Source organism: Amyelois transitella, chromosome 16 (genome assembly GCF_032362555.1).
Source record: "Amyelois transitella isolate CPQ chromosome 16, ilAmyTran1.1, whole genome shotgun sequence".
In the NCBI taxonomy this organism is placed as follows: Eukaryota; Metazoa; Arthropoda; class Insecta; order Lepidoptera; family Pyralidae; genus Amyelois; species Amyelois transitella.
In genome coordinates, this window is record NC_083519.1 from 6,790,859 (window position 1) to 6,805,465 (window position 14,607).

Sequence of the window (14,607 nt, forward strand, 5' to 3'; positions counted from 1 at the left end):
AACAAACTGCACTGCAGCATTTTTAGATATGGTTCTATAGTTAAATAGCTTCAATATATAATAGTTATACAATAGGTTATACAAAAGGTTCTATAGTAACACTTCTAGCTTTAAGCTTTAACAAAACTTTATTTTTTACTTAAACATGACAAATATTTTGAAGACGCATAAAGCTTATAGATCTCCGTATATTTTGCGGTTTTTAGTATACCATGAGTTGGAAACATTGGCAAAATCCTTTTGACAGTTTAATGACATATGACATTGTCACAACAGCAATTTTTTTTTGTTCTAAGAATATTTTTTAAATGTATACGTTCCCATTTTCTTTAAATTTTTGTAAAAAGCTTTTTCATGTTACAGTGTTAATACCAATTTAAAAAATTCTTTTCGATTTACTATTGAATCAGCAGGGTAAATCTTTATTGAGTTTATGGGCACAAAGGCAAAAACAAGGTATTGATACATATGGTTAAGGTTTTGGAATAATAAAGCTTTATTTCTATGCCTCAAATTTTTGCCATATATATTTTAAAACTATAAAACTGATGCAACGTTTTGACATTTCCATTTCAACCATTCTTTCCACCTGCCAATTTCTTCTGAATCCTAACCAAAGTGCTTGAATTTTTCATCAAATTATTACCGTTTTTATTATAAATCATGGATGAGGATATGGTATTTGATCCATCTTTGAAGAAAAAGAAGAAGAAGAAGATTGGCTTTGATATGGACGCTGCGCTTGCGGATCAGGGTGAAACCAGGAGCACGGAGGCACCAGCCGAGACGGGTGACGTTGATGTGCCGGAGGATGATAACCTTGATTTAGACAACTTCGGTAAGAAGAAGAAAAAGAAAAAGAAGACTTTCTTCAACTTGGAGGAGATTGAGAATGCCTTACCGGAGACTCCTCCAGCGGAAGAGCCTGAACCCCAGGAAGAGGTTATTGATGACTTAGATTTAGAAATAGACTTCTCGAAAACGAAAAAGAAGAAAAAGAAAACTAAAAATATTGATGATTTAGGAGTTGAGGATGACACAAAAGGAGAAGACCAGGAAAATGTTGAAGATTTACATGGAGATTGGGTGGGCAGTGATAGAGACTACACATATGATGAGCTATTGGAGCGTGTATTTGACATAATGAGGGAGAAAAACCCTAGTATGGTGTCTGGTAAAAAGCAGAAGTTTATAATGAGACCTCCACAGGTTGTGAGAATTGGCACAAAGAAGACCTCATTTGCCAATTTCACAGAAATATGTAAAACGTTACATCGACAGCCTAAACATTTACTAGACTTTTTGCTGGCTGAGTTAGGTACCAGTGGTTCTGTTGATGGTAACAGTCAACTTATTATCAAAGGCCGCTTCCAACAGAAACAAATAGAAAATGTCCTACGTCGTTACATCAAGGAATATGTGACCTGTCATACATGTCGCTCGCCTGACACTATTCTTCAGAAAGATACCAGGTTGTTCTTCCTTCAATGTGAGACATGTGGTTCACGATGCTCTGTCGCCAGCATCAAGTCTGGATTCCAGGCGGTTACTGGCAAGCGTGCAGCCATCCGTGCAAAGACTGCATAAAAATTTAGTGCATAGTGATAATATACTAATTTTTACAGTTGCAAAAACAGGGGTACATACAGTTACATGTCATTGAATCAGCATATGTAATTTTCTCACGTTTGTGCTATGATTTGTGAATTCTAAAGGTGATATTTTTACTTTTGAATCTTTGTTCACTTTGCTGAAATGTATTATAGTATCAGATTATTTATAACATAAGTTTTCTAAACTTATCTATCTACAAGACTGTCTCCTATTTCTGTAAATCAAAATTATGCTTACTTATAAGTGTTACAAGGTTTAAAACTCATAATTTGAATGAATTTAGAATACTAGTGCTATGAAGCTGGCCTTATTACAACAGCTTTTAAACTTGTGTAAGTGATGTGCTCAAATAGTGAATAATTGGTTCACAAACATACTGATATCTGAATGTACCCCACTCTAATCTAACATCTATATTTATGTATAGCTCACATCTGTATTATTCTCATTGATACATACACAAAGTTTTATAAATACTTGTTTTATTAAAACCATTTCTACTCCTAAATAAAACTACCAGGGTTCGTAAAACATTTATTTATTAAATATAAAGATTTAACAATAACAAATAGGTTTATACAAAAACATAACCAAATTTGGTTATCTAAAAGCCAAATATATAAAAAGGCAAACTTATTTTCTAAATTATTACCCCTTTCACATTAAAGTTTGAATATAAGGCCCTTTTAATTTTTATAATTTGAACAATATACAACATGTTATTTTTTTAATTTCCATTGGCATATTGGGAATTTATTCAAATCAATTTTTGATGATTTGTGGCTTATAGTCATGTTTTATAGCTTTATTGAGACTTTCTGCATACAAGTCCAGGCGTTGAGTCATTGTGAATCCCCATTTATCTTTAATTTGTCGACATAAGTTCAAATCCATTTGTGCAATTAATAATCCATCTCTGACTCTGGAAAGCCCTGGTGTCCTTGTGCCATCAGGGGCTGTGATGTAGCTAGAGCCATAGAAATGGCCAAACTCTTTGTGGGCTGGCTTCCCGTCACCAGAGGTAAACTCATTTGGGAATTTTTCAGTACCCACTCTATTTATAGCACAAGTGAAATAACTGTTGGCTATTGCTGCATTACGGGCCTCAATTGGCCACAAGTGCTCACTCAACCCTGCAACTGTGGCAGATGGGTTAAATACAATTTCGGCTCCATTTACACCAAACATCAACCAGTTCAAAGGGTGGTGACGGCCATAGCATATGTTAATACCTAACTTCCCAAACTTTGTTTCAAATACAGGGTGGCCTGTGTTACCCTCAAAATAGTAAGTGGATTCATTGAAATCTCCAACACGAGGGATGTGATTTTTCCGATGTTTACCAATAACTGTTCCACATTCATTGATGACAACTGCAGTATTCCATATTGTATCACCATGAACTTCATCTCTTTCTAGAATTGGTGCTATAATTACCATGCCATATTTTATAGAAAATTCTTTCAAATATTGAATGCTTGGTCCATCAAAAGCAGACTCAGCAAATTCACACCAGGGTTGTTTTTCCCTTGTGCAAAAAGCGAAAGGCATACTCCATGCTTCTTGAAGAGCTAGTATGTTGACAGCCTCTTCTCCAGCTGCTTCGATAATCTTGCGAATTTTTTCAAATATTGCCTGCCTCTGTTCATGGATAGGTAAATTGGTTGGTGAAGAAACTGAATGCTGGACTATACCAACTCTTACAACGCGCGGACTCCTTGTATCTTCTTTTGCAGCAGGAAAGTCAAATGCTGCAATGTCAAAGTTAGCTTCTTCTGCAAGCCCTAAACTACCTTTTTTCACTGTCAGCTGGTGGTGATCTGTTCGCCCGTACTGTATTCTGTTATATTCCTTTCTCTGGTCTTCCGACAATGATTTAAAAATTAGTTCATCTACGCTTGAAAGTTCTAACTTGGATGCCATTTTAATCTCTGGTGGCTAGAAACAATATAATTTGAACAAGTGATGCAAGGATGTTTAAATTTATTATTTTACTATCCGTTATCTTATCATTAGCTATGGCTGTATAAATATATACAGTAGGTTCATATCTAATTAAATATATTTTTGTTTGCAACTCTACATTACATAGTACCTACTCTTCTATTTTTATACTCTTTGCTTTACTTAGAAATGTGAAAAAAAAATCGATTATGGAAAAAATCGATTAAAAATCGATTTTTTTAAAGTAAAAATCGATTTTTATACGTGATTTTTTTAAAATTAATAATCGATTAAAAATCGATTTGTATAATCATACAATAAATGCACTCCGACATTACGTTTTTGTCTTCTGGCTTGGAGCCCGGAACGCGAACTGCCAAACAATACTATCATAGCTCCATAATATTACATTAACGCCATCTGTGCATTCTTTCTGTGCTCTTAAAACTGTTTAGATGATTAATTTAATCAAACATTCTCTAGATGGAATTAGTCGATGAACAGTATTTGATATTTTATTCATTAATCGTTGCTGAAACTTCATTTTTCAAACTTGATTATTAAAAACTTACATTTGTGTTGATTATATAAGAACTTACTGTTTCTGTTGTTTATTTTTAATGAATAAATCTATTGATATAATGTATATGGCGTTTATTTTGACATAAATTGAAAAATTGAGAAAAAGTCTATCAATATAATAAAAATCGATTATTTTCGTAAGCAAAATCGATTATTTGTTAATCGATTTTTCATACTTAAAAAATAAATCGATTATATAAAAATCGATTTTTTGTCAGCAATGTCACATCCCTAGCTTTACTCGTACTCTAAGTGTTGCCACAACTTGATAATCCACTATCGATTGTCAATCTATGCACGATCGATAGTTTAATCAATTTATCGATAATTTCTGCATTATAATATTGATCTTCTTCTTAACTGTATTACTATTTATAAAAAATGAAATAAACTGCCCAAACATGGCGGACTAGAGATGTTCACTTGTTCGTTTAGTCGATAATTTTTAATCCATGGAGAGAGTTAAGATAGTTCATTTCTAATCACAGTTGTAATTATAAAGTTTAATACGTCTGTGATTTGGTTCTATATCAGGAATCCTAACTATTTTGGCTATTATCTAAGGTCTAACAATATTTTATCTATCACCGAGTGTTTGGTCTTCGGTAGTGTCCGACCGAAGGTCTATTTTTGGCCGAAGCCGAAGCCGAAGCCGATTAATCGGCTATCGCCACAACCTTCGGCCGAAGCCGAAGCCGAAGCCGAAGGTTTATATTCTCTCAGCACTCAGTAATTAATTTTGTTCAATATTGTCTACAAGCTACAATTAATATTAAAATCATTTCAAAACCTCAATATTGAAGGTTTATATATTGACTGTCTCATATAGAAGTTGATGATATATCATAGAGGTGGTTGGTTTAGAGATAAACTAGCTGTTGCCCGCGACTTCGTCCGCGTAAATTTCGAGTTGAATTTTAATCATACAGACAGACAAAAAATGTGAAAAAAAAATTCTCTATCCGTTTCAGTCAAAATATTAAATGTACAGAAAAAATATTTTTACCGTTTTATTATATGTAGTATTTTGATTTTCAGTTTTTTTACATAAAATACTCAAACAATACAAAAAAAATATATTTTTAATAATAAAAAATATCTACGGGCTAACCACTGGACCATCGAAGCCGTTGCGTTGGTGTCGAAATTAAAGTAGACTACATACATATGGTCACGTCTTTATCCCTTGCGGGGTAGACAGTGCCAACAGACTTGAAAAGACTGAATGGCCACGTTCAGCTATTTGACTTAATGATAGAATTGAGATTCAAAAAGTGATAGGTTGCTCGCCCATCGCCTAAAAAAGAATCCCAAGTTTGTAAGCCCATCCCTTAGTCGCCTTTCACTTATATTTATATGTTATAGGTATAATGCCGTCGTATAATGATAAATGACTTTGAATTTTTAATTTCGTAACTTATTTGCAAGCATACTGATGCCTTGAGTTCATTCAAATGTCGATAACTTTTTTTTTTTGTGAACCGATTTTGATGAAACAAACTTTAAATGTTATTCTGAGTTAAAACAAAGCAATTGGTGAAAGTTTGAAGTAAATCGGTTTAGTACTTTTGGAGATAATCGTGATCATACATACAGACAGACAGACAAGAAATTAAAAATAAATATTTTTGCTTTCTTTTATTCATTCTAAGTGTCCCTCTATCCATTTCAGTCGAAAATACTAAATGTACAGACAAAATATTTTTACTGTTTTATTATATGTATAGATAAAAGTTTGTGATTTACCTACTGGTAAAAAATAATGATTTGATTTCTTACAAAAACACTCGTTTAAATACACGTACGGACTTGTTTTGATGCATGCAATCAGCAATGTGATATTTTGACAGTTACTCCCCGCCGCCTCATGACTTTCGTAACAGTTCGTTCAATCTCGACGGTCGCTCGGACCTTCGGCGAAACCTTCGGCTTCGGCCGGATTTTGGGCCGAAGCCGAATGTTTCGCCGAAGGTGGATTTTTTGGCCGAAGGTGGCCGAAGCCGAAGCCGAAGCCGAAGCTTCGGTCGGACACTAGTCTTCGGTAATTTGACCACATATCGGAGTTCCGCTCACGTTTAAACTGATTACCTATTAGATCACGTCGTAACATTACATATTGGTCAGGTTGTATCGAAAATTTTTTTTGAAATTGTTTAAATTTCTAACCACCTTTTATTGAAGGCGAAACGAATTTGCATCTAACGCTCGACGAAATTTTTATATGAAAAATATTATTAGCAGTTTGAAGTAAAATATTGTAATACGGGCCTTCAACTAATTGTATGGTTTATACCAAAACAGAAAAAATCGTATCTCGATTTTAGGATGTCTGAGATCGATTCAATGCATAGGATCGATAAAAATGATAGATCTTTTCGCTTCAAAATGTCGATCTTTCGATTAATCGATCTCAGATCGCCATCCCTAACTTGATTGTCTTAGACATTTTAAAAATTTATATCTGTGCTTGATTGTTTGTCGGTGACAGTTGGTGTTTTGGTCTCTGTCTCGTATCATACCATACCATTTTTATATATATTGGAACCTCTTCTGATTTATGAGAACAGTGAAAAAACAATCTAATATAAAATATATATGGGACAAATATATACGATCAAAATCAAAATAAAAGAGTGAGAAAGTTTCTTCAGTGTCTCTATTGTGAACGCAATCAGAACCAAACATGATGAACACACTGCCTGCACAGCCAGTTGGTATACAGAGTACTGCTGGAGCTGTACCAGTTCGCAATGAAAAAGGTAATCAATCAATAATCCTGGTTTATATGATGCTCTGGCATAACCGCAATTTGAAACATGTATCCATTCGTAATGAGCCTAGGTCCACTGCAAAGATTTTGCAGAAAATGGCTCCCATGGAACCTTGTATGAGAACCTAACCCATATTGGACAAGTTTATTATTATATTATTTTACTCTGGCCGCTAGTGTGTGTGATTGACAGAGAGAAATGGCATATTTTGGAGGAGGCCTATGTCAACAATTGACATACAGACCAGAGTAGATGCAGTGTATATAAATGTAATTAATCAATGTAAATAGTTATGAAAATGAAAATTTTGTCTGTATAAAGGTTTATATTATAATGGACTTGTTACAGGTGAATTATCTATGCAAAAGGTGAAAGTGCAAAGGTATATATCTGGAAAAAAGCCTGACTACGCCCAAGGGGTATCATCATCTGAAGAATCCGATACAGAAGACTTTATAGAACAGCAGAGACCTGAACGGAAACAAATATTGCCACAAGTGATCAGCCAGAAAGATGAACAAAATAGTGATTCTGAGAAGGAGGTGATTTTTTTTCATTTTTGTACATTGTACATATATATAAAATTACACCTCTTTCCTGGTGGGATAGGCATAGGCATCTTTCCACTTGCCATAGTCCCCGCATTCTTCTGTGGCTTTAAATACATTCATAATACTTCATGCATGCTTGTCCGATTAAAATAGTCTTGGCTTGACGTTTTGCCATTATTTCAATTTTTTTTTGTCATTTCATAAAGGTATCATGGATGTAAAGCAATTGTTTTTATTATTATCTATACTAATATAATCTTTGGAAAGACTGAACTAAGAAAATTATCTCATCATTATTTGTGGGTGTTATAAGCTATGTATGTATCCCTGGCAAAACTGTGGCGGGCTAGTAAAAATTAATTTAAACAATTCTGTCATAAATTTGTATTCAGGTTGATGATCCTCGGCTTAAAAGACTGCGGATGGCCGCACGTTCGCCACCGCGTCGCGCCGAACACAAACCTGAGATTATTGATGCAGAACCGGAGCCTCAGTCAGAATCTAGCGGAGAGGAGGCCAAAGATAGTTCCGACAGTGAAGACGAATTGGACGATGAGGAAATCGAGAGACGCCGGCAGGCACTCAAAGCAAAACTTGCTGCAAGGTAAAAAATATTAATTTTGCAGTGCACCACTGGGAAAAGTATTACAAAGGTGATATACCTTTGTAGTTTGGCTGCTGTGTATAGTGATAGTTGAATAGAGATGCCAGATGTTGTAAAGTCTATATGAATTGCATTGCCACATGTTTTTCTTTTTTTTAAATTTGCTGAATCAAGTATTTGTGTCATTATTTGTTGAAATATTCCCTAGGGAAAATAGTCCGGTAATGACTGTAGTCCCAGTGTAGTCCTATTGGACGCAATATAAACAACTTTAATACCAGTTATGACTGTATATAAAAGAAACCTTGTCCAGGGTATGTAATAATGCTTCACCTAGAAATTTTACAAGTTTTTGTATTTAGATTTATTTGTCAACAAACAGGGAGGCTGAAAAAGAAGTTCTTGGCCGTGACGATGATGACGAAATGATGGATGGCGTCAAAGAGGAGAGTGGTTCCTCAGACATGGAGTATACAGACAGCGAAGAAGACACAGGTATTTAAATTCTTTCTTCAGAAAGAGATAGTTAGCTAATAATCATATACTAATTCAAACAGTCTTAAAAACATTCTGAAGCGATTTTGCGAAATCTGTTCACAGCATGTTAACCTTAACTTTTTATTCGCAATTAGATGCTTAGGAGCCAATGGTTGAGAAATTTAAAGAGGAGAGAATACTGAAAAGATAACTTTTACGTTATTATTATCTAAATATATCAAAGGCTGGGCTTAAGAATTTAAAAATTGTCATGTAGTTAGGTACCTTATGTGGTCTAGGGATGCACTAAGAGAGGATTTCCTGGAATTTTCGCGGGAAGCGCAAATAACGGTTTTTTTCACCTTGACCTTGACGCGGACGGAACCGTGGGCGAATTAGGTAAAGGCTCAATAACTTAAGCCATCACCCTTTTAATAGGTCCTAGAGTGAAGCCAGTATTCGTGAGGGCATCGGAACGTATGACAGTAGCGGAGAGGGAGCGTAAAATGAAACAGCAGAAAAAAGAAGAGAGCGAAGCACGTAAAGAGAAGGAGGACAGAAGGCGTGAGGCGCTCAAACTGGTGGAAGATACCATTCGGGCTGAGCAGAGGAATATGCAGGTACTTGTTTTGACATTCATACAGCCATTATATGAACTGGACCTATGCTCCAGAATAGTGGGTGAGTAAACGGATGCTGTGTCGGATGTGCAGATTTCCTCAAAAATATTTCCTTTGTCCTACTCATAACGGATAGAGTTGGATAGAGTTGATCGGAGAGTATATTTATTCAACCAATCTTATTGAAATTTCGATGATGTTCTTTAATAAAAAATAATTTCAGGCGGAACAAAAAGAGGGCAACATCAACGATGTGTGCACAGACGATGAAAACGACGAGCTCGAGTACGAGGCGTGGAAGCTGCGTGAAATGAAACGCATCAAGCGAGACAAGGAGGAAAGAGAGGCGTAAGTTATTGCCAGCTCGTACTAACAGGATATTTTAAGATTTGAAGAAAAATTATGTAATGGATGAATGTATATTTTTATTCTTTCTTAAAATAGTAGTTCTATTTATTTTTTCTAGCTGATACGTAATATTTACTCATACAGAAGTAAGTAATATGTATAAGCTATTTTGTGTTGATTTCAATTTAAAGACTTCTGTCATGTATGTTTTAATTTCTTGGTAGTGGTATAAGCTTAAGGAAGTCAAACAACGGGAACGGGAGAATATGAAAAACTTGAGATACATCTTCTTGTCCTTGCTTAATCATCTCAACTTTATAGTTTTGTATATCAGCGTCATGACATCTATTAATCAGAGATAAAATAAAGTTCTTTCTTAAATTTATCTAGTAAAGTAAAAACTTGTGTTACAAATAGAAATTAAAATGTATTTTTAATTGTCCCAGGATGGAGAAAGAGTTGCTAGCCATTGAGCGCATGCGCAACATGACCGAAGAGGAGCGTCGCGTGGAACAACGACTCAATCCTAAAGTGGTCACCAACAAGGCAGTCAAGGGAAAATACAAGTTCTTGCAGAAATATTATCACAGGTGTGCTTCCGATTTATTGTCTCTTTTATAAAGACACTAGTGTACATCGTACATACGTACAAAAGCGAAGAGTCCCGCTCAGTTTAATTCCCACGGGAATTTCTAAAAACGGGTGCACCTATTAAGAACCTTTACACTATATTTCATAATTCTGGATGCAGCGGTTTGGGCTGTGCGTTGATTTACCTATCAGTTGTAAGCTAACATATTAAGCTGGAAGGTAATTAAGCTTTAGAGATAGCGACAGGTTGCTGGACCATCGCCTTAAAGAAAATTCCAAGTTTGAAAGTCTTTCTTTTGATTGAAAATATTTAAGATCAGAAGTAAGTAAGTGCTTTATTGTTCACTAAAGGAGTACATTACAAATATAATACAGTTGTACAATACAAAGGCGGGCTTATCTCTTATCTTATTATTAGAAGTATTATGTTTTAAATTATTTTCAATTAAAAGATGATATAATTTTTTACAGAGGTGCTTTCTATTTGGACAAAGAAGAAGACGTGTTCAAACAAGACTTCTCTGGAGCAACCCTGGACGATCACTTTGACAAGACTGTTTTGCCAAAGGTGAGCATTTTTCGATATATTTGATTATCACTCTAACATTAAACAAAAGTTGGGTAGCATTAGGAGACGCGTATAAAAATAAATGAACATCCAAGATCTAACAAAAACTCTTCTCACATTATGCTCCGACCGTAGTGATCGTGAATCGAATCCGGGACAGTAAATGGCAATTTCTTTTACAGCTGAACATTCCATTGTTTATTTCTAACGAAAATTTGCTTATTGATTTGTTATACATACATATAATCACGTCTATATCCCTTGCGGGGTAGACAGAGCCAACAGTCTTGAAGAGACTGATAGGCCACGTTCAGTTGTTTGGCTTTAAGATAGAATTGAGATTCAAATAGTGACAGGTTGCCAGCCCATCGCCTAAAAGAAGAATCCCAAGTTTATAAGCCTACCCCTTAGTCGTCTTTTACGACATCCATGGGAGAGAGATGGAGTGGTCCTATTCTTTTTTCTATTAGTGCCGGGAACCACACGGCAATGATTTGTTATTAGAATAAATATTTAAATTTTTCGCAAGTACCCTACAATTTTTACTTTTTTAAAATGACTATCCTGACTTATTTTTCCTTACGCAGGTGATGCAAGTGAAGAAGTTCGGTCGTTCTGGGCGCACCAAGTACACTCACTTGGTGGACCAAGACACCACGGAGTTTGATTCCGCGTGGAGCAGCGAGGGAGCCGCCGCCAGGCTCGCTAACTTCCGGGGCGGCATGAAACAGGTCAGTGCCCTTTTAAGACGAGTCAGTGTCTATGTAAAACAGGTCAGTGTCTATACCTATAAGAAAATTCAGTGTATATATAAAACAAGTGCCGTGTGGTTCCCGGCACCAATATAAAAAAAAGGACCACTCCATCACTCTCCCATGGATGTCGTAAAAGGCGACTAAAGGGTAGGCTTATAAACTTGGGATTCTTATTTTAGGCGATGGGCTAGCAACCTGTCACTATTTGAATCTCAATTCTATCTTAAAGCCAAATAGCTGAACGTGGCCTATCAGTCTTTTCAAGACTGTTGGCTCTGTCTACCCCGCAAGGGTTATAGACGTGATTATATGTATGTATGTATAAAAAAAGTCGGTGTCTACTGACCTGTCATAACAGGTCAGTGACGGTCAGTTGACCACTGTCACAAAGCAAGGTTCTCTGTACCACCAGAATTATGAAAAAAGTGAAGATTGTATGTTCACAATGCCGAAGTGTAATAATGAGTATATCAAAGATCAAATTAAAGAAATGCATAATACTAGGCTTTAGCACTGAGCGTCAGCGCCTATTCTGTTTCTTTCGGGTATAAATTATGTTTGTAACGTATAACTTAAATACTTCGATGAAATTGGGCATGAACGCAACCTGTAGCGGTTATTAGATATAAATTTTATTTGTTAGGTAAAGAATTTTAAGAAAAATCTGACGCGTATTTTTCCTTTCAGGTGTTCGACAGACCCTCCGCTAAGAGGAAGCATAATAGCGCGAACTAATATAACAACGCTTCAACGCTCTAGCCACCGTCAGTTGCCGCAATACAACAAGTTCTTCGGTAACTCTAACCAATTTGTATATGTTACCAGGAATGTATGTAATCCGTAATTTTATACAATTCCTAGGATATGTACAGAATTCCTAAAACGACCAGGCAATGTATGAAATATTATTTATTTCGCACTTTGGCCAGGAATTGTGCACAATGCAGAATGTGTAGCCGGCAATGTGTTAATAAGACAAAAGTGGGGAAAAGAAAAACCTAATCTAATAATCTACTTCGTGGTTCTTGATGTTCCGATCATAGTCACAAGGTATTCTAACAACGAACCCAGCGCTACAGTTGAGTTATTTATGCCTTAATTTTTTTTATGGTCCCAACCCCCCGTGCAGGTGGGGGGAGCTGCGCCCCCTTGTTTTTATATAATATAATCCTAATAAATACACACTAATTCAAATTATTTCACACATTGCCGGTGGACCTGCAGACATTCTATACAATGCCGAGGAATTCTGAGCAGGCCTTAGGCATTCTATAGATATTCTAGGAATTGTATAGATTGCAAGTATACAGATTTCCCGTGACATATACATAGTGGTGACTTCTTTCTAAGCTCTTTGGCTTTGAATTACATATTAGAGATATGAAGTAACTGTCATCTGACGACCTTCCCAGATCGGAATATAGCAATAACAACATTTTTTTCACGTTATAAAGATTAGGGGGGTTAAAATAAAAGGAGAATGATTGGTAAAGCGTGTGTTGTTGTAACAGTTTTGTGAATATATTCTGTAAATATAGTTAATAAGGTTTGTTGAAAATATTGATTTGTAAGTTTGCATAGTTTTCACGAAGGTGTGAAGACTGGATATGTAAATAAATAATTGGAAATATATCATTGATTTCATTTTACCCATTCATTTACTTTTCATAACAACGTAGGCATCTGCTAAGGAGACATTTGAAAATTACATACTTATCTCCTTGACTCGGAGTAGGTACCTAACAATAGGCAAAGCGACCATCTTATAGATTCCATCACCTTGGCGTCCGGAACTTACGTCTTGGATTTAAGAACTTCTATCGTTACAACTTTCCTTCTTTATGACCGCAACGTTTCCATGGAACTTTGTTCAACTTGGTTATCTGACTTGTTTCCAAATAAGGAGGCGAATGGATGAATTATTCAGAATTTAATGCACATTAGTATTCGCCCGCGGCTTCGCCCGCACAAAAAGAAAAATCTCCTTTATTTCCGTTTACACGGTAATTTCGGAAAATCCTTTCTAAGCGGATGCCTATACATTTAGTTGAATTTTTTAGCTCGTTCGGTCCAGTAGTTTGGGCTGTGCGTTGACAGATCCAGCCTTTGTGCTTTATATAAATAAGTATCTACGCATCTCAAAATTCCAACTAATATTATAAATGCGAAAGCGAGTTTGTTTGTTACTCCTTCACGGGTTATACGAGTGTACGGAAATATCACGTATATAATATATTAATAGTCTGGACATGGAAATTACATTCCGGTAAAAATAATATAATGGCGATAAAAGAATAATAAATTTGCGTGTGAAGGTGGCGCTAAATTTGCGAAGTTGCGGGTAAAAGCTAGTTAAAAAGAAATGAGGTTTGTAGTTAAAAATTCATAATAACATACTTAAAAAATAAAATTACATCTAAATTATTCAGGACACTTGTTTGAGGCGGGTATATCAGGATTTTTGTAATATGGAGGATCGGGTTGTGGCCCAGAGCGGCTCTTGACGTCGCGATTGAGTCTCCACACGCGGCCATATACTGGTCTGCCTTTTGAGAAGAAGCTATCCTTCAGCCTCCACCCATAATCCCATCCAGAACATTCTCTAAAGTAATACTTTTGTTCTGGTGCTAATTTAGATCGTTGTTTCAGGTAAACAATTCGACCAAACACAGGTTTATCTTTGTAAATAACTTTGCTCTGTTCAGGGTCAACCACACGCATGACAGGATCTATAGTAGTGTCCGTATCTGGTCGTACAAGCCTGGGATCTTCTTTAGGATCTCCCAGACCTACGTCCACTATGGAATGACCTTTTCGCAGGTGAGCTGTTCCAGGTATGAATGTACCGTCTCTTATTGGAACACGTTTTCTATTATAGCCCGCTGTTATATGATCTCTAGTTATAGCTGGCATCCCACCGATCATATCGGCCTTGAAAACGTCGTAAGTAGTATAACCTGTTTCTTTTCTTTGCAGCGTGGCGGCTTCCTGTAGTTTGTCCCCATATAAATTGTTCCATTTCATTCGCAATCGAGCGGTCTTGTCATAGCTCTCTACGAGGAACTTTATTATTTCGGGATTTGTGATATCTATGAGCGGCATTTTGATTTAAGTGTTAGGTATTTCTATATGTACCTATACTTAGATATTTAAAAAAAAATTAAACTTATGTAAGCTTGCTT

The 14,607-nt window shown here is 35.9% G+C and overlaps 4 protein-coding genes across 4 annotated transcripts; 2 read left to right on the forward strand and 2 right to left on the reverse strand.

Annotated features, from left to right (window-relative positions):
• Nucleotides 1-550: 550 nt before the first annotated feature.
• Nucleotides 551-2,088, forward strand: LOC106129754 (eukaryotic translation initiation factor 2 subunit 2). Its single transcript, XM_013328418.2, has one exon. The coding sequence runs from the start codon at nt 664-666 to the stop codon at nt 1,585-1,587; it is 924 nt and encodes a 307-aa protein (XP_013183872.1). The 5' UTR covers nt 551-663; the 3' UTR covers nt 1,588-2,088.
• Nucleotides 2,089-2,136: 48 nt separating this feature from the next.
• Nucleotides 2,137-3,697, reverse strand: LOC106129753 (uncharacterized). Its single transcript, XM_013328417.2, has one exon. The coding sequence runs from the start codon at nt 3,535-3,537 to the stop codon at nt 2,377-2,379; it is 1,161 nt and encodes a 386-aa protein (XP_013183871.1). The 5' UTR covers nt 3,538-3,697; the 3' UTR covers nt 2,137-2,376.
• Nucleotides 3,698-6,614: 2,917 nt separating this feature from the next.
• LOC106129604 (microfibrillar-associated protein 1) lies at nt 6,615-13,055 on the forward strand. Its single transcript, XM_013328205.2, has 10 exons — nt 6,615-6,899; nt 7,260-7,453; nt 7,855-8,066; nt 8,449-8,561; nt 8,982-9,163; nt 9,387-9,511; nt 9,958-10,101; nt 10,574-10,670; nt 11,258-11,401; nt 12,113-13,055. Exons 1-10 carry the CDS (start codon nt 6,824-6,826, stop codon nt 12,158-12,160), a joined length of 1,335 nt encoding a protein of 444 aa, XP_013183659.1. The 5' UTR covers nt 6,615-6,823; the 3' UTR covers nt 12,161-13,055.
• Nucleotides 13,056-13,846: 791 nt separating this feature from the next.
• Nucleotides 13,847-14,549, reverse strand: LOC106129569 (uncharacterized). The gene has a single exon (XM_013328165.2). It carries the CDS (start codon nt 14,525-14,527, stop codon nt 13,847-13,849), a length of 681 nt encoding a protein of 226 aa, XP_013183619.1. The 5' UTR covers nt 14,528-14,549.
• Nucleotides 14,550-14,607: the final 58 nt, after the last annotated feature.